This window comes from Numida meleagris, chromosome 11, assembly GCF_002078875.1.
Source record: "Numida meleagris isolate 19003 breed g44 Domestic line chromosome 11, NumMel1.0, whole genome shotgun sequence".
Taxonomy (NCBI): domain Eukaryota; kingdom Metazoa; phylum Chordata; class Aves; order Galliformes; family Numididae; genus Numida; species Numida meleagris.
Window position 1 is genome coordinate 8075207 of NC_034419.1, and position 20584 is coordinate 8095790.

The 20584-nt window shown below is 35.3% G+C and overlaps 1 protein-coding gene across 3 annotated transcripts in view; it reads right to left on the reverse strand.

The window, feature by feature from the left end:
• ERC2 (ELKS/RAB6-interacting/CAST family member 2) overlaps positions 1-20584 on the reverse strand; it is a 456034-nt gene that overhangs the window by 291103 nt on the left and 144347 nt on the right. For all 3 annotated transcript variants that reach the window (XM_021409074.1, XM_021409073.1, XM_021409075.1), the window contains exon 8: positions 1481-1618. In XM_021409074.1, the coding sequence (XP_021264749.1) occupies positions 1481-1618 (138 nt within the window). The remainder of the gene's footprint in view (positions 1-1480; positions 1619-20584) is intronic.

Genomic DNA, 20584 nt, shown 5'->3' on the forward strand with positions numbered 1-20584 from the left:
TTTGACACTTATTTCATTAGATTTTAAAATGTTGCTGGTATAAAAAGGCATGAAAACAATCAATTGCCACCACTCACTAATTTTCACTTGATCTTAACTCAGTATTTCTTAAACTTTTCTATTTCTAGTAGGAAGAAGTAGACTGAAGATTCAACTGCGTTTTCTCTTTCAACACATATAACTGAGGCAAAATGTGGGATATATGACTTCTTTGGCTCCTGATAGTGCACTTCATGCTCAGTTGCCCAGAAGTACTATCAAGTTTAATTCTGCTTTCTATACTGACATCAGTAGAACAACGATTAGAGGAGTGTTTTAAAGTCAATGGGCATATCAAAAAATTAACAACCTAGAATAATTTACAGTAGATAGTATCCAAGAAGAAAAACAGATAAAAAAAATAATTCCTGACATTTATTTATAATATGCTGTGTCCAGATTTCAGATTTCCAAAAAACTTATCCCCGTGAATCAACACAAGTACTAGAAATGCCATTTTTTCCCCTTGTTGTCTACCAAGCAAATATTAGTAAGATGATTAAACATTCAAAGAAATAAAAAAAAATAATATTAGCAATTTAGGTGCTAATACCAACATCACAATGGCATTTGAAACTCTTACATAGCCATGAATGTCTTCATCGGAGTACACAATGCAAAATGGCACATCAGATTTCAATTAGTTGCGCTCACCTGTGCACACTGAAGTGATATTATTGTGATCTGTTAGGTGCAAAAAATGGGTATTTATTTGTTCTTTTTGTTTTGTTTTTTTTTTTCTTTTTGGCATAAATTCACTCCTCCTATACAAAGTAAACTGGTAGAAAAAACCTTGCTGAAATTGGTGGGAATGCTGCTACTAGTTTAATTAGGCCAGCTTCTGTTTAAAAGCATGTGGTTTTTAAAGGGTAGGTGGAGGGGTGGAGGAGCTGGAAATAATTCTCCAGGCTTTTTGTTGTTTCTCATTCAGTTTTTTTTTTAATATAAATTCCAGTTTCTCTTATACCTTAAGCATAGTAAGCCAGTGGTTCTGAGAGTAAGTCATGGGAACAGCTGGTACTGTCAATTGCTGTTGGCTATTCAGTTTGGCTCTGTTTACCAAGCAAAACAACAGGATAATCAAGATCACAAAGCCATCAAAATACCCCAGACTCTCCCTTCTATCAAAGCCAGGTGTCCATGCATTTCAGCTTATGCAGGGAACAACCACTCTCCCCATCTAGCAAGGGAAAATCATAGTGTGTCCTGGGACATTACTCTATCCCCATTTAAAAGAATATCCTTTGGTACCTCAGGATCCTGTTTCACACCATCAGTCACGAATCACTCCTTGCCCATCATGCCAGAACAGAGCCATCTGCTTTCCTGACAAGGCCCATAGGCATTTTTACAGGTACCAAACCAACTTAAAAAAATCATTTTCTGGACATGCTTCACCTGCAGGAGCAGCACAAAACACTGTTGCATAAGAAAACATTACCTTTTCTGATAGAGCTTCTTCTAAGGTTGCTAGTGCTGTGTCTGTGTTACTAGAATCTGTCTGCAATGACTTCACTCTGTCCTTTAGATTAGTTAGTTGTTTGTCTTTGTCCCTAAGTTGCTCCTGTAGATTTTCAATCTGAAAATAAAAACATCATAATATTCATCAGCCTTGTCTTACCACTCAAGTAGAAACATGGGCAACAGGAGCAATGGAATGTGTACATGTTATACATACAACACACATACTTCAATATACTGCAAATTTCTACATTATGCAATATGAACATTAACTTCTCTGATTTGTTTTCCTTTGCTACAAAATATCATTTTCTAATAAATTAATGCAATATCAGCATGGTCAATTATTTTATTATTTAAATATTTTCTGATATTAATTCAGTTTAAGGTACTGTATTATCTCAGTAATTCAAAGTATGTGCAGAATGGTCCCTTTAGATGATTCTAGCTGCATTAAGAACAAAGAGAGAGAGGCAAAGTAAGTTCAGTTCCTCAGTCCCAAATTGAGGAGTAGGAAGATGATAACCTACCTGCCTAACAACTTCTTCTTCAACGATAGCCTGCTGTAAAATAAACTCATCCAGTCAGACATCAGGATGTTTATATTTCAAAAAGCAAAACTCAGAATCAAAATGAAACAAAACAAAACACCCAAAGAAGTCTGCTCCATTTCCCTTCATTCTCTTTACCTCCATGAAGACTTAAGGTATGTTTTGGATAACAAAACTACTTTAAGCTGATCTAATTCTTCCTATAAACACACTGCTTTGCAAGTTGGAAAATTTTTGCACAAAGAATTATCCACAAGTACCAGTTGGATCTTGGAAGTGACACTGAATAAAAGCACTCAGCTTCTGATGGTCATGGCAATCTTATTCCATGGCGGTAAGACACTGTGACCGTCTGGGCACAAAGCAGATAGGAGAAGCAACTTTATTATTTGTGTACAATTTTATTGTCTGCCAGTAGAATCAACTTCTCTTCATCCTGTGCTCTTGGTGCTATTCACTAGTACAGCAGTACTAAACTAGTACAAAACCTAAACTTGCTTGACAACATTTAGCACAAATAAATAGAAACAAATAAGTGCTTAGTCCTCTTTATGTTATACATCAACATATGCCTAAATCTATAAGGTAAGAGTACGAATACTCTTTGTGAATGCAGAGCTTTCACTGTCTGCAGTGGGAGTCTAACTCACAAAAAAATGTTACAAAAACTGAAATTAAAAATTGTGCCAAAACTTACGTGTATTTAGTTATGATCCTGTTCTATAAAATACTTAGGTACACAAATGTCTTAAGTAACTCACTGTTTCTGAAAGAAAGGAAGAACCTCTGACAAGACAGAACTTGTTGTATGTTTAACAGATAAATGAAAGGTATATGGTTTCAGCAGACATGTTTATCAATCTATTGTCTTAGAACAAACAAATTAAATAACAAATGGCTCTTGCAAAACACACATGGTGCAAATAAGAACTGACTCTACAAAGTTTATGAAACTCCATGGGAGTTTACAAAGCAGAAGAACGTAGTAGAAGTTTAGTACAGCATTCATTACTTTACTTGTTTCCCCCGCTCACCTTTACAATACTTTGTTTTGATTCTCATTTTCAAAGACTTTATGAATTACAGCATATGGAAACCTAGGTCACGTTCCCATGTCTGCAAATGACCTTGAGAACATAACGAGGTCTCCCGGCTTTAACTGCTTTACCATGTAAGATGTGTAGAAAATGTTTAAAATATTCTATTTCTGAAGTTTTCTTCACATAACATAAGACTGTCAAAAAAAGCATTAGATAAGGAGAACAGATGTCAGAAGGCATCAAATGTGTTACCACAGAGCATAATGCATGTCATCCTATACAATTAGTTTTCTTTCCTATCATGGATTTTAAATAAACACTATTTTCTTTCAGAAGACATTACATTACAGGACAGCAGAGCAGGAATCCAGCTACCCTGACATCAACACACACACAACCTCCAGGCCTTAGCCATACTGCCTTACTGCTCTCCAGACCACACTTTCAGAAGGTACAACAAAAATAAATCACGTGCTATGACTCTCAATGATAACAGAAATACACAGCAACTCTGTTTCATCTATCTGTATTGACTGATCTTGCAGTACCAGAAATTTTGGCTGAGACTCTCTTCTTGTCAGCCTTGATTTCTGAGTGGCAATCTGTCACAGTATAGAACAAAGCAAGTGACTATGAATACGTATTCTGCTAACAACCACTCAAAGCCACTATACAGAAAAGTAGTAGTTTATGGATAGTACCAGCGGACAGTACAAATTACTCAGAGTTTCATTAAAAAATGAAATAAGCTCATGGCTTTTCACTATTATACAAGGTACAGAGCAGTGTGGATTGTAAAGTGTTATTAGAAGTTGGGGAGCACTGTAGTTGTGGAACATTTTCATTAGATTATCAAGAACATACTTCCAGTTTTCCAGTAAAATATGGAATCTCAAATAAGGAAGAAACTAAAAATGGTATCAAATACATTTTGTATTTCTTTATATTTTATATTATATATGTTTGTTATATAGGTTATATATCTATATATAAAGGCATTTTTAATGAAATCTTTATAAATAAATCTTAACTTAATCATAATATATTCTTGATCAGTCAAGGAACCATGGTAGCCTTCCTAATCCTGATGGCAGTGTGCACTCCATGCACCTTGTGCATAAAGTTGAGCACTGAGTTTTTTTTTCCCCTGTGAGAGAGTTTAAATACAGACTTTAAACTCTGTAGAAGAGCTGTGTAACTGTAAATAGATGACTGTCTTCAGTGTTAAAAGCAGTGTATAATATTCTTTCAATCATCTCAATCAAATTATCTTAATGAATAAAAAAAAGCCATTTCAGCAAATGCAAACTTCCTACGTCCTGAAGATGTCAAAGATTACATAAAATCTATAATTTCATAATGTATGGTTATTATGAAGGATAAAAAAATAAAGATGAAACTGAAAAGAAGGATACACTCAACTTATTCAAATTAAACATACAGATGGACAGTACATAAACACTATGAGACAAGTCACTAACTTTTTCTGTTCATTTTATAAAATAACGTTATTCTTCTCATGGCCAGTATGATTTCCATTTCAAGCAATTCAGACTTAAACAGAATCTGGATTCTCCATAATTACTGTTAAACTGCATTTAAGTTTCTGTTAGAAATCTGAAAATTAACTCTTCACATGAGCATTTACACAGCACTCAAAACTTATGACAATAAAAAATTTGGTCCCCACGTGCAAAAAAACGTAGCACATAATTAACAAATTATGCAGTCTGAAGCACAGATATGTGTATTGTATGAAGTTTAAATAAATTTAATTTTTAAAGAAATAGAAAGAAAATAAAATTAAAATAAAATTTGAAAGTAAATTTGAAGGAGTAGATTTCAATTAGAAAGTCTTTATATCAGCAAGGTAAAAGCAAATGTATTTTTTAACTTACTATTCTATACATACATGGTCTGGTATGTCAGATTACTACTATGGGCAGAAATATTCCACTTGTTCTGTAAGCTATAAAACACTAAGGTATATTTAGAAACGGTTTGGTGAAAACCTGGCATAGAATAGTTCTTGTAAACGATCTCTAGTAATATTTTTCTTCATGTGTATGTTTTATACAGATACAGAAATAGGATACATGTGTTAATGAGTTAAGAACTTTTTATTTTATGGCATGTGTATTAGTCACATCTAAAATTACATTAACTGGCATTCAGCAGACTGCACACTGAGTTTCTTTCCTTACTTTCATCCAAGTATTAATGATTCTAACAACTGCCTCATGACACCCTGTGGAATATGTAAGCAATTGCACACTTCAGCTTAACCAAAATAAATTCTCAAGCAAAGAGGAAATAACACAGGAGAGTGAATATTGATTACATGTTTTCTGAAACAAAGTTAAGATCTGGTCCTTTATTATCATCAGCTTGACCTACCAATTCTAGGCACCCTAAATTAAAGTACTTATTTCCTACACACAGTGCTTATCTGAATTCCACAGCATTTACACTATTTCCTTCCTTTTAAAACTAATTTAAAATATGATCCAACCCTTAACCAAGAAAACATGTTCTAAAATTATTCAGCATTTACAAAATTCTTTCCTCAGAGGTAAAGAGAACAGGCAGCAAATTAAAAACATCCCCAGTGATTCACAACTGCTTTAAAATAAGTCATTTGATGCACAGTCCATAGATAAAACCAGAGGGAAGGATCTGATCATTCTTCTATTTGTATCATATAAATCTGAAGAAAATACATTGACAGTAGCAGGACCACACTGGGGTACATGAAGGGAGAAGAGAACAAGTACCACAGAGTTTTTGTTTGTTGGGATAGGCATGACATTAGCAAAGATCTGCTAATGCAGATAACAGTTTATGACTGGCAAATCACAAAGAGTTCTCTCAAAAAGGCCTCATTAGAGGAGGCAGAGACTGAGCAGGCTCAGATGCTAACACCTTGGAACACCAAATATGACTGTGTTCCTCCTGAGCTTTTTAAACCTGGAAAGAACAATAAACCCTGTGGTAACCTCTGTCACCCTCTAACAAATACTGGCAACAGGCATGTATGTAAGAATATGATGCTATTCCTGAATAATAGTCTATTTTTGAGCATTTATGTTATGACAAGAACTGCTGCAACTTTATTTATCCTCAAAAATTTATATTTTTGTCTGACAGGAAATGAGTTTCTGTGTAGTTCTGCCAACATGTAATTTTTACCTATGTAAACTGCCACATACCTGTACCATGAGCTGTATTAAAAGGAATTGTTCCACTCTTTCTGTATTTCACAAAGTGTACATATTCTAAGAGCTTACTACAGACATTATTCCTATTTAGAAAACCAACACCCTTACAGATAAATGTCTTTCCTATGGGGCATCCTGTCAACAAACAGCAAGTGCTAATCTTGCTACTTTTTGGTTCTTAAATACTCAAGGGATTAAATTAAATCTCACCAACAGACAGCTTTTAAAACTCTACAGTAACACAAGTTCTCAAAAGAAAGTTACTTTCATTATCAATTATGTGTGCATGTGTTTGTCCATGCATAATTTCTAAGGAAATAAACATCCTTAGTCTGAATGACTATTTAGAATGAAAAAAACTGAAAATATTTTTCCCTACCATCCCTGTAAGAAATATTACTACCTTAAAGCTCAATAGACACCTGAATAGCTTTTAGAAAGCACTACAGATTTTTATTCATAAATTGTTACCCAATTATGTAGTAGTTATTAAATATCATGTTCAAGTATTTCAAAATCTGCATTAACAAGTTTTAAAGCACCTAGCTGAAGTTTCACCCTGGGAGGGATGGAGCCATGGTTCCATAGCTTTTAACTGACATTCATGATACAACCTAATGACATTTTTCATTTTTAGCATGACTTCAGCTAACAAAATGAGCTCACTGAGGAACATCATTTGCTTAAACAGTTTGACATCACGGGACTGACAAAAGAGATGTGCTTCAAAGTGTTTCAGTTTCACTACTTTCCTTCCACCTCTTCTTCCTTTTAAGTAGGTAAACACAGTAAACAGATAAGTGTCATAACTAATTCTTTTTTTAGTCAGAAAACAGATTCTGGATGTTCAAATGAGTGTGATATTGAGAATTTATAATATAAAAATCTTCAATACATTATTAAAAAACTTGCTGCTTGTGACTGAACTTATTTACTAAAGTACAAGATTTGGACAAATCTTTGGATTTATCAAGGTAATTGGAAAAAGGCATGCTAATCTTATCATTACGTGCTAAAATACTCTTGGATTTAATAAGCAGCTTCGATAGCTATCAAAATGCTTGATTATTTCTCTACAGAATAAAGCTTTTTTATTTGTAGCTGCTTGGCGCACAATATGTTCTCAATTCACAATATTTGCAGAGCGCCTGGATATGATACAGAGTGGATATGACTGTGCCCAAGGAGACAGCATCTCCAAATCAATGGGTTTATAAGATTTTCATGAGAGAAAACCTTTTTTTTTTTTTTTTAAATGAGAGATGATTAATCAGTTTGTATAGTATTTTTTACTTCTGACTTCCTTCAGGACTGCAGCTAAAAGTAGCAAAGCATAGCTGCCCCATGACCATCACAAAGAAGCTTATGAATCAAATGCTTCTTCAGATATCAGGCCTCACAGTAACCTGATGACAAGAGCAATAGAGAAGCTCATGAGCTGGTTAATTACCCTTGTGCTGCCTCTCCAGCTCACACAATCCAGAGAACAATCCCTCAGAATTTTGCTCTACTTCACGATCTTAAACTGAAAAGATGTGAAAATAGAAAAAATATAAATAAAATACTTCTTCCTAGGGTACAATTGCATTGGATCCCTCCAAAGTGCCGCCATTTCTACACATCCTCTGCTTCTTCAAGCTCATCAAGGTTTTGCCATTAGGATTATAGAGCTGGTCAGATTAATAATGTGCTTCAACATTTTTATGGTTATTCATTACTCTTATGACATTAAAGAATTTTTAAATCCACTTTTACATTACTAAGAATCACCGAGCCCATTTTACCTAAAATACAGAAACACCTTCCCTTTTGTCTTGTCTAAAGCTGCCAATCTTCTCATGTCACATTGTCTCAAAGGAAGCAGAAAGTGCTTTGGGTGAAGAAAAGTTAGTTTACACAGCGTTTATGCAAAGTAAGGCTTCAAATTCTAATTAGTGTCTTTCTATAAATACTACAGTGCAAAATATTACATCAGTCCACAAATGAAACCAAAGCATTTATCACATGAAACTTCTTTCTGAAATAAATTTACCTTTTTTCTCCAAATCTTGTTAGATAATGTTTTTGTATTATTTACGGTACTAGTGTATATAGTGTCTTTTAAAAACAATTCTGTATAAAATAGCTCCAATAAAACAGCTCAAACCAGTAACTTACATAAGACACACCTTTTTCTATACTCTCAAAATACTAAATTTATACAGAATTGACACTGTCAACCAAGAATTTATGGCGAAGTTATATCCCACGGGTTTATACTGTCCCCTGCAATCTACATTAACATTCTAGGTCAGCCAAGTGTACCATGTCACAGAGAACAAATGTCAAGCCTAGAGATGACATACTTCGTATTACCGATTTTGTTAGGCAAGGCTCTGTGTAAAGACTGTTGTGAAAGGCTGCATGAAAATTTGATCTCTGCCTTGCTCAGTGGCCAGAATAATCTCTATAGCAATGCAGTGTGCATGGTTAACTCCTTACGAAGTTGAATAAGGAACAAAAGTTGAAAGCAATGAGTTAACTACCTTCTTTTGCAAATACAAATCACGAACAATGTGCTTAAGTAGAAGGCCAGTATTACGCCCATGCTCCTCTGTACTTAGAACTAACACTTCAGTAATCCGAGGTCAAACATTTCCTGAGCTTGTTCCTTTACCTAGTTGCATCTGTTTAATTCATTCCCATACATGCGAATACAAAAAAATATATATTCTGTAAACAGAAACATCAGTCTGCTATTTCATACAGATTTGAATTTAGAAACTGACAGCATCCTATTGCATCAAGAAACAGAAGCAAAAGTGGTGGAACACAATTTATATTTGGAGGAGGCTCAAAAAAGGAAAAATAATTTCTTCCTCCAAAGAAAAGTGTTTTTATTATTATTACAGCACAATCACTGCAGGAAATATTTCATCCATCTTTACTTACTGTGAAATATAGATTTCTTCCATAATATATTATTCAAATGTACTGCGACAGGAAGGATTCAGTGAAAAGAACAAGACTTAAGAGAGAAGGGTGTGATTTCCATATAGAGAGAGAAGAAAATTCCCATAGGGCTCCTTAAGAAAGGGATCTGCCCTCAAGTCAGCTGATACTTTTACAGGCTATAAAAGCTGGTCAGTGGGCAATCTGAGCCAAGAGAGCAGAAGGCTGTCACACAGAAAGGAGCTCCTGGAATGAAAGCTTTGCTTCTGTTGCCAGACTCCAGCTGAGAAAGAGCTGGAACTTAATGCTAAAATTAACCTTCCCCAGGAAGCTGGCCAAAAGAAGCCTGGGTTGATAATATCCACTTATGTATCTGGAAATGCTCAGTCTATGTCTCCTTCTCTTTAGGGACCAATAAATACTCAGAACAAAACAGCTTGACTCTTGGACTCTTCTAAGCAGGACTGTCAGATATCCACTGAAAAGTTTTTGCTCTCATTATATCTATTTAGTGTGATATAATTCAAAATGTAATAGGTATTTTCTGGATAGTAAAGATAATAATACAATGTGAAATAACACATAATTTCAGTTATGACACAATAAAGAGGTGGACATTCATTCTTAATAAGCTGATGCTTCTTATAATAACCACCTATATTTTTTCATGGACAGATTCTCAAATCAGGTTGGATAGGAATTCCTACAACTCATAGTGTTTTATGTGCCGCCAGGTAATGACTGATTGCAGAACTTTTTTTGAAGGTTAGCCCAATTGCAAGTTCAGAGCACCTGAAAATATGACCTGCATTACTTTTGCAACCTAAAAAAATAGTACATTTCCGATTAATGCTACATGTCAGGTATTTGAAGATGTCTGAGGATTTGTTACCTGTCGTTGGTTTTGCATTATTTCTACAGATTAAATAGGATACGTTTGCTTATGCAAGAATTTTTCCAAACGATTTTGCATGGAAAACTGTTAATTTATATCATATGCTATAGCCATGGAAGCGAGCTTGAACATACTTTAAGGTAAACTCACTTTCGGAAAAACTCTTTTGACAAACTCATATTTTTAATACAAATCATTTAAGATGAGATAAATCAAAAGTATATTACTGCTCATCTTCCCATTCCTATAACGTCTGTATCAGTTAGGAAAACTTGGGGGACTTTGACCAGATTAAAAAATTACAAGTCTAATAAAGGTAACAGACTGTTGGAAGAGAAAGGCAGCAAAAAAGTTGTATAGAAAATAGAAGAAAATATACATTCATTACTATGTTGCATGCATTGTTTTAAAATACACAAATATATAAATAGAAGTATATGAAGAAATAGAACAATAACATAATGTTCAAAATAGGAGGCTAATCTGTTCTGAAGGCAGATCCAGGTTTTGGTTTCCCAAATATCATAAGAACGAAGCTTGCTAAGAAGCCTTCTACCTCACTTTAAATGAAGTTAGTTCCCTTTACAACTTGCTAAACAAAGTCAATGTAGTTACTGAAGAACAGCGTAGCACTGAATAAAAAAAAAAGTACTAAAACAGAAAAAGACAGTCTCAGTCAGAAAAAGACTAAAAAAAGTTTAGAAAAATTAACAGAAGGAATGATTTGCTATAACTTATCTTGAGTTACAATTTTAAAAAGTTAAGGAAATTAGTAAATCTAATCTTTTATTACAAAAAAGAGTCTCATTTATTTTTACCCATTTTCAATTACATTTTTTTTTCTATTTAAAATACTGAAAAATATATTTTAAGTACTGGAAAGGGATTTTTCTGGAATAAAAATCTGCCTTCTCACTACAAGCAAATCCTCCTTAGGGATGCTCTCCAATGTCCATGGATGGGATGAGGAAGGCCAAGGAGCAGGTGGAATTGAACTTGGTGAGGAATGTGAAAAACAAGAAGAGTTTCTTTAAATACCTCGGGCAGAAGAGATAGACAAAGGAGAGCGTACCCCCTCTGATAAATGAAAAGAGAGAGCTGGCCTCCTCAGACATGGAGAAGGCTGAGGTACTTAAATTCCTTGCCTCAGTCTTCATGGCTAGTCAGGCGTCTCACATCTCTCATGTCCCTGAACTTCTAAGCAGGCATCAGAGGAGCAAACTCCCTCCCAGTGTAAGAGTATAGCAAGTCAGAGACAACTTCATGAGGCTGAAATGCATACGAGTCTATGGAGCTCGATGACTTGCATCCCAAGGTTCTGAAGGAACTGGCTGATGTGGTTGCCAAGCCAGTCTCCATCATATTTGAGAAGTTACAGCTGTCAGGTGAAGTCCCTGGTGACTGGAAAAAGGGAAACATCACTCCCATATTCAAGAAAGTGAGAAAGGAAGACCCAGGGAACTACAGGCTGGTGAGCCTCACCTCTGTGCCTGGGAAGGTCATGGAGCAGATTCTCCTGAAAAAGATGTTCAGGCACATGCCAGATGAGAAGGTGATCCGAGATAGGCAGCATGGCTTCACCAAGGGCCTGACCCATGTGGTGGCCTTCTATGATGTAGTGACAGCATCAATGGACAAAGGAAATGCAACTGTCATCTACCTGGTCTTGTGCAAGGCCTTTGACATGGTCCCACATCACATCCTTATCTCTAAATTGGAGAGATATAGATTTGAAGGCAGGACTATTTGGTGGATAAAGAATTGGCTGAATGGTCAGCCAGAGGGGTGTTGTCAACAGCTCTATGTCCTGGTGGAGTCCAGTCACAAGTTGTGACCTCCAGGGGTCCGTCTTGGGACTGGTGCTCTTCAACAGGACAGTACAGGACAGATGTGAAGCTGTTGGAGCAGGTCCAGAGGAGGGCTGTGAAGATGCTCAGAGTCCTGGAGCACATCTCCTATGAAGACAGGCTTAGGGAGTTGGGCTTGTTTAGCTTGGAGAAGTGTCTGGGGAGACCTCATTGTAGCCTTCCAGTACTTGAAGGATGCTTACAAGCAGGAAGGGAACTGACTTTTTCCACTGTCACATAGTGACAGGACAAGGAGGAATGGCTTTAAACTAAAAGAGGGGAGATTTAGGTTAGATGAAAGGAGGACATTTTTTACACAGAGGATGGTGAGATGCTGGAACAGGAAGCCCAGAGAGGTTGTGGATACCCCATCTCTGGAAGCATTCAAGGCTAGGTTGGGTGGGATTCTGGGCAGCCCGATCTAGTGGCTGGCAACCCTGCCCATGGCAGGGGAGTCGGAACTAGACGATAAGGTCCCTTATGACTTAAGCCATTCTATGATTCTAGGACTTATTTCACTGCAGTTGCCTATTTATTCTTTTTCATACTTCTTCAATCAACATCAATTCTGGGAAAAATTTTATATTACCTAAAGGTTTATTCACTTTTAATCTTGTTCTTGTATGTTCACTCCTTCCATATTCACTCTAGTACTACAGTCTGTGATAAAATCTCTAGCCGAGAGAGTCGCTGCACTGCTGTCATGTACATCAGGTAGACAGTCCAGTTAAAGAATTAACACCAAATTTAAACAATATCATAATCAAATAATCTTCCAGTTTTTATTTATACTTTTTATTTATGTATATATGTATTGGAATACTTTTAGAATTTCTAGTTTTGTGTTTTGTTTTTGACAAAAATTACTACAAATTTCTACTGATGGTTCATGGTTACCATTTAAATCATCAGCTTGAATGAAAGAAAATACTTTTTTTCCCCTTCCTGGTAAGTTTAAAAATATATTTAACATGCCCTGTAAGGTCTGAATTTGAAACGCAACACATCTCTCAAATAAGTAACTCCTATGGTTATGATTCCAAAGGAAAGCTGTGAAAGATACAAGTGTTTGGATAAAGCAAAATAAATGCACAACAAATGAACAACACACTGTTCTATGAACCAGTATAACCGAGATCAAATACAACTGTGAATATAGCAAGTGTCTACCATTTACAGCAGCATACCACAATTAATTTTGTTAAAAGTCTCTCGCCATAAATTACATTTTAATTGTGATTATATATCTCATTAATATTTTCATAACATAAAACTGTATGATGCTATGAAGCATATTTGGTATCATAACTTTAAACATGCAGTTAAATAATCTGCCTGAGAGCTAGTCTTCCAAAACACTGAGAAAATTCAGAGTTTCAGATAAGTGTACTGCTCTTGATTCTAAATGTTAAATTCAGATTCATTTGGAAAGAATTTATGAATCACAGACACTTCACACCCGAAGGAAAAGAAAAGGTGCAAGTACAGTGCTTTAAAACTGCTATCATTTCAATCCTTAATTACATACCTTTCCCTACAGCTTTAGAAATTATTTCAGAGGTTTTCAATATTATCTTATTACCCAGATTTTCTGTAAAAATACTCTCAGTGAAGGATAATATAGTACATCAAAAATGATAGATGAAAAGTCTTAAACTTCGGACTTCTTTACTCTGAGCGTAAGAAATAAGGGGAAAAACAAATTGAAGATAGAGAAGAAGCAGAAATGGAAAATAATTCAAAACAAGTAAACAAAAATATAATACCAAAAAAAATTTACACTGAAAGCAAAAATAACTGAAGGTCTGCCCCCTAGCTGCTGTAAATAATGGCTATGTATCTTCAATACAGCTGTGCTGATTTGTACTAGAAGAGCATTCCTGCCCCCAGAAATTACATTCAAATGCTTGTAGCAGAGAATCCAATTTCACATTGGAAGTATTTTATATGAGTTTCTTTAAGTGTCAGAGGTAAAATGTAGCAAAAAAAAAAACATAGCTGCAGAACTTAAGCAGCAAGGCCAGAATTAACCAGAAATAACAAAACCCTTTCAACTGGAAAGTTACCTTATACTTCAACTGGTTACAGAGGGCATCTATATGTACATATAAGGGACAATGCAATGACTTTACATGAAAGAAAAGGTTTACAGAAGAATAAAACTGCTCCCTGCCCCCTTCTTCTCAAGACAGCTTTTCTTAAGCATTTTATATTAGCACATGGTACATAGGTTTATATCAAGGGTTGAAGTGCTCAAAATGTTGTTCATCAGGGAAATAAGATTCTTGTTACTAGGAGATGTAATTCAATATTTGCACTTACACAGGCACAGAAGACAATGCACATATTGAGTTTCACCATTAGTAACTGCAGGCCAGACAGACTTTCTATGTATAAACTATCAAAGCACCACTAAACTTAAACTGAAATGTTAAACGCAGCAACTTAGATGTCTTTAATCAACATCTGTTGAACAGTTTAGATTTTCTATAGCAGCAACGGTAACACAGCTATGCTTTAATATAATTAAATGTCTGAATAGGAAGTAGAAATAATCTGAAATAGTTCTGTGTTTAAGATAGCTTCTTTTGGTATGAAAAGTTACTCTTTTCTTCTTTTTAAAATTTTTTACTGAATTGCCTTTTCATACAACTCCTCCTAAAAAATGACAGGTTTACATATGTAACACAACTTGATTCTATTATCAATACTCTTTTAAAAAATAGGAAAATAATTATATAATAAATCGGTGACACAGAAATTATATTTCCCAATACAATTTTTCATTAGGTTGTTTATGTCTGGGATTTATTAATCTATACATCCACGCTTACTTGTTTGGCTTTCTTCATTTTTTACGTACTGGAACAGCCTCAGTGAAAACATTCATGAAGGATCCTCATCATCCTTTTGGCAATCATAAAAGAATACATTTTAATATCCTAAATATCCACTTGTAGGTGTTCTGCTATTGCAAGGTCAGTGACAGACCTCATACTATACTAAAACTGATAGAACACATTTCTGACATATATTTCTTTGCTTTTTATGCTACTCATTATCTCAAAGATTTATATATGAAGGAGAGAAGTTTCAGCAACTGACAGGTGCACTCCCACAGCACTAAGCCCTCCTAGCTCCATGTTGCCTTCTGTTTCTACATGAAATGCACACTCTCTCCATGGGCAAACTAAATATAACCCTCAGAAAAGCGGTGTGTTAGAAGCTTCCAGCTGTGACCAGTTTAAAGTCCTATATTTAAGGGCCATATCTCAATATATTTTACATTGGCTAACAGAAATTAATTTCTGTAATAACTCCAAAGCTTGTAAAAATACAGATACATTCAAACTTTCTCCTGAAGAACATATGCGTAACTTTCACTACAAAATTCTTCTAAAAAACTTGAGCAATCCACACTGCTTAACAATGACACTACAGCAGTCTGACAACAATTCCATTCTCATTTCCATTCAGAAAATGGCAGATATTAGTATTGGTCCAGACTTTTTAAAGGGTTGGATGATGGCTAAAAAAAACATCTGACACAGGGAAGAATGTATTCCAGAACTAAGCATATATAAAGTTCATTTTCGACTGCTCCACTTAGAGAATTTTCTTTTCAATATAATACAAGTTAATCACATAGCCTATGAAAAGTGCTGCAGTTCATACATTTCAAGACAAAGGCTGAGTTATATTAATTTACATAAAATGATAGTATAGAAAATTACTAATAAAATGTGCTGACAGTGAAAATTGCTGTACACTTGCAATGTCATGAAAGAAATCATGTTTTGTGAATCTGACACTGTTTAGAAGACTAGCTCCCAGGGATAATTCACAGTGATGATCTCTTCAGCAACTAAATTAGCAAACTCCTGTTTTCTATTACCTTCCTACGTAGTCTAGATTGTATACTTTGAAGTTCCTCACATTTGTACAACTGCTTACTGTCACATCCACCTCATGACATGCAAAAAGTCCCAAGCTCTCAAGTCATGGATTTTTTTTGAAATAAACATTCAAATCAAGCTATTTATGACTCCCTTGACAGCCACAAGAAAAATCCAGACTTAACCACAGATTAAGATTTTGGAATAGGTCACAGCAGGTATTTCACTTGAATTTAAAATCGCTTTTACGTATTCTCAATCCTGTCTATCAACAAGCAACTGCTTTAAGACAAATAGTTTAGAAATTCCTTCAGCAGCTTCTCACCCTCACTCAGGATCAGTAATAGGCACTACAGAGAGCAAGATACAGAAGTTCCTTTGGTGTACAGTCACTTTGGCATGGGGTTAAACACAGAGCAACAAAGACCTCTGAGCCTGTCTGGGGACACGAAGGGAGATTGCTGCTGTCAAATCAAGGCATATCTTACGTAGTTAGTATAGTGGGCCTGATTTTTCTCTCAAATAAATACGGGTTTACACTGGCATAATTGCCTTTAGCAGATTTACTGTTGGTGTACTCCTAAATAAATGGCAAATAGGCCAATATTTCTTTCACATATAAAAGACTAAACAATTTTATACCATTTTTCTTTTCACTTTCCAAAAACCGCTTTACTCCATTCTCTTTCTTTCACTTTGATCTTAGTACTGTGCCTAGTTGGGCATTAAAAATTAAAGTCAGGTGTGCTCGAAGTGAATTAGATTCAGATTCCATTCTGAAGTTGTACTTACTCTACTCATATTCAAACATACCATTGCTGATTCTACCACCAAGAAATACATCCTACTTGGCAACAAGAAAATTATCAAAGCAATCTGACCAAATTGGCACTACAATTTTTGGCTACATCTGGTAACAATAATATAAAGGGAGAAGTATGAAGATAACAATTCTCATTTATCGTTGCCATTAAACTTATCTTCATGTATACTCAAGTCTTTGAACTTCATGCTTTAATATAGCCACTAAGAGCTTCACTTCAAGGTGAGGGGTGATGCTTTTCCAAAAGTGATAAAATATCCAATTTAGTAAGGTATGAGAGTCACAAGGACTAGCTCATTCCAACAGTGACTGAACACCACTAGAAAAGCATAACTGACAACATCAAGGAGTTCTAACAATGCAGAAATTAAGGAGCTTGGTTGTATTCTAACAAAAGAAGTTTTATATACTAGAAAATTGGAAAAAACAATCATTTATATATAAGCTTATTTTTTACATTAGGAAATGTCTCTCTTTATTTCCAGATATAACAAATGCAGCTATATATAGGTCAAGTTGCAGATGAACTATAACTGCTTATCCTATCAAGAAGGTAAGCAAAAGCAACAGAATTTACTTTCTTATTTCAAATGTTCAGGATGCTTTACCACATTGGTAAGTTATTCAGTCATGGCACTGATAGTATTTCATGTATCAGACTGACAGAAACAATCCCTATCCAAATAGGCTCAAAATCATACAGTGATCTTATCACCATATCTTATGCACCAGCTGAACTTATCATGGAGTATACTGAGTTGAAAGGGACCCACAAGGATCAGAGTCCAACTCCTGGCTCCATACAGGATCACCCAAAATCCAAACCCTATGTCTGAGAGTGTTGTCCAAATGCTCCTTGAACTCCAGCAGCTTGGGGCCATGCCCACCGCCCACTGGGGCAGAACCTTTCCCCAACCCCTGATACAGATCCTGACCCTCCCCTGACATCTCTGTGCCATTCCCTCTGGTCCTGTCACTTGTCCCGAGAGAGCAGAGCTCAGCACTGCACTCTGCTCCCTGTGAGGAGCTGCAGGGCCATGAGGACTCCCCTGAGCCTGCTCTGGGCTGAACAAACCCAGGGACCTCATCCTGTCAGTCAGAGATGCAGCTCCAAAAGCAGTGAATCATGTGAATACACACTCGGGATAGTTTACATTATCCCAAGGGTGTTTGGTGGCTTGTTGCACAGTTCACCCTTTCACCACATCAGAGAAGCAAAGGAACCAGGTTATATTTCAAATTAGCTACCTTGTCCAAATAAAAAGCAGCACTAAAACTTCTTTATTGACCCTCTGAAGAAAAGGATTGAAATTAGTAAGATAGAGAGCACTGCGTACCAGGAAGCCCACAGCAAGGTGTGTTCCCTGAACACAGGGTTAGCAACTGAGAATTTCAGAAAAAGTCAGGACTGGATTGGGAATACATCTCATTAGAGAAAAAGCACAGTGGTTGTTGGTAAATCTATCTTTGCATGCTCAAAAAATGAGGATTTTTAAAAAGGAAGAAGAGAATGTATCTACGAGTGTTTCTTTTTTTTTTTTTTTTTTTACAGTCTCGTACAGAACATATTTCTTTTAGAAATTCAGACACTCAAAACCAGGATATCATTCTTAACAAGTACTGCAAGTGAAGATATAAAACTAATCAATGTTTAAATCTGATTACATAATGCTTATTTTACTTCTTGCATTTTAGGAAATGAATACTTCCATTTAGCTCCTGTAGCAACTTGTGTCCCTAGGACACAGCACTTTTTTACTCACATAGATGTACAGAGCACGGTGAAAACAATGAAGACATCATCCTTTAGGAGCAAGTGCCAATCACTTTGCTAGGTAATTTTAATAGTAAATTAAATAGTCTCAAAGGACTTGTTCAGAAACTGGAATTATTTTTAGTGCTTCGTATAATATCCATTTAAAATTGCCATAAAATTTTGTGTGCAAGAACTGCTCAGGGTCAGGACAGTCGGGGGAAAACTTAAATAGTTTTGTAATAATTAGACACAAGACCTTTCCATAGCAAATTCATCACAGCATTTTCCCTGTACTAATTTGAATGAGACAAAAATAATCATAGCATTTAAGATGCTGTAATTTCTTTTTTATGATTTAATATCTGTTGCTAATTTTTTAACTTTCATTTCAGTATAACATTAATTGTCTTCCAAACAAATACCTAATTATATTTTAGGCGAAAATTGCCAGGCAAATTTTTCTAGAAATAATCTAAATATTAGGTCATTTTAAAAAGTTATCAGTAAAATCTCTGGAGAAAAAGATTCTAATAGTTTATAAATGATTGTCAAATACATTTTTCCTTTCTGAATATAATTGTCCTGTCAGGGCTCTATGTGAAATGTCATTGGGAGCTATGTAGCTGATTTATATCAGTCATTTAATTTGCAATCTTATTAGCTTTAAGGATCTTTGGCTTTTCTGTTGTAAACGTTGTCTAACAGGCAGTTGTGAAAAAACTATTTCATGGTTTGAGAGAGAAGCTAGGAGCTGGTGGCCTTTTTCTGGAACATCGGTCAAAAACCTGAAGCCAGCCGCAAAATCCTACTGGAAGTAGGATTCATCCTCAGCAGACAGCACAGCATCCAAACACATGAGAAAACAGCCGGATCTCAGTCTAATGTAAATTTTTTCTCAGTTTTTTGTTTGATTCGTTTTTTGGTTTTTTGTTACATTCTCTAACCTCATTTAATTCCACAGTAGGCTTCCATTGCATTTCTTGGCAGGCTATTTCACAGAAAAAAAAAAAATGTTTCTTAAGTAACTCTGATTCTTCCTTATCCTTTTTAGATAAATAGGTAACGATCTCCTTAATAACTATTGTGTTCTTCTGCAACTTCCAGATATGACAACTTCTGCTTTCTTCTTGCCCAGTCACACTATACAGAACTCAGCTTTTTCACACTTCAAAAGAAATTTCCTCTAACTCAGTTGAAAAGATAATAATACTCTTAACTCAGTTTAAAATTCCCAGCATGTGAGTTGACTGCTTCCTCAGCATGAATAAACTTCAGATCTTACTTAAAGATAACTTTGTTAATTAGTATTGACATTTCAGATCCCAATGGCAGCTTCCTTCCTCACCAATAGCACTGGTGCTACACTCTCTGTATGAAACCCTTATGTAAGTACCTCATTAATCTCAGTCCTACTTTGCAAATGCCATACTGCTTTTAAGAGCATTTCCTTATGCTACATATGATCTGAGCCTTGAACTACTCAATGTAATTCATATAAGTGTGTGAAGAATCCTCTCAAAACTAGATAACATAGCTTGATCTGGAATACTATCCATTATTTCTGCTCAATTATTTGTCTTTAAAATGTTAAATACATGTAATCTACACATATGCATTTACTACTTCCGAATAAATGACTTATTGATCTCTTATTACTCTATTTCACCATGTTTTAGATCATACTAAATACAAACAAAGCCTTTTTGTTCATATAACTACACTTCATACGTATGAGTGTAAGTTCACTTCATGGGTAAATCCACTGTTTTAATTAGTAATGTAGGTAGCAGTGGAATTATACTACTGTGCTAAAAACTGCACAAATGTAAGTATACATGACAGCATCTCTTCTAGGTGCAGTCAATATTTCTTCAATTCCTTGGGGGCCCATGATTTACAATACACAAAATGATTCCGATATTCAAAATTCACCATGTTTACAGAACTGACATTAAGTAAAACAGTTTTTAGTTTTAGTAATCTCATGAAATTTCAAGGAATTCAGTGATGTTCTCTTAGAAAGACAGCGATTGCTTTCAAACAGCTCAGTAGTCGGAGGGTTTCAATCCAGCTGTTCTCCTTTTGAAGTGAAGATTTGAACTAAAGCAGCAGTTGCAAGCAAGTCAT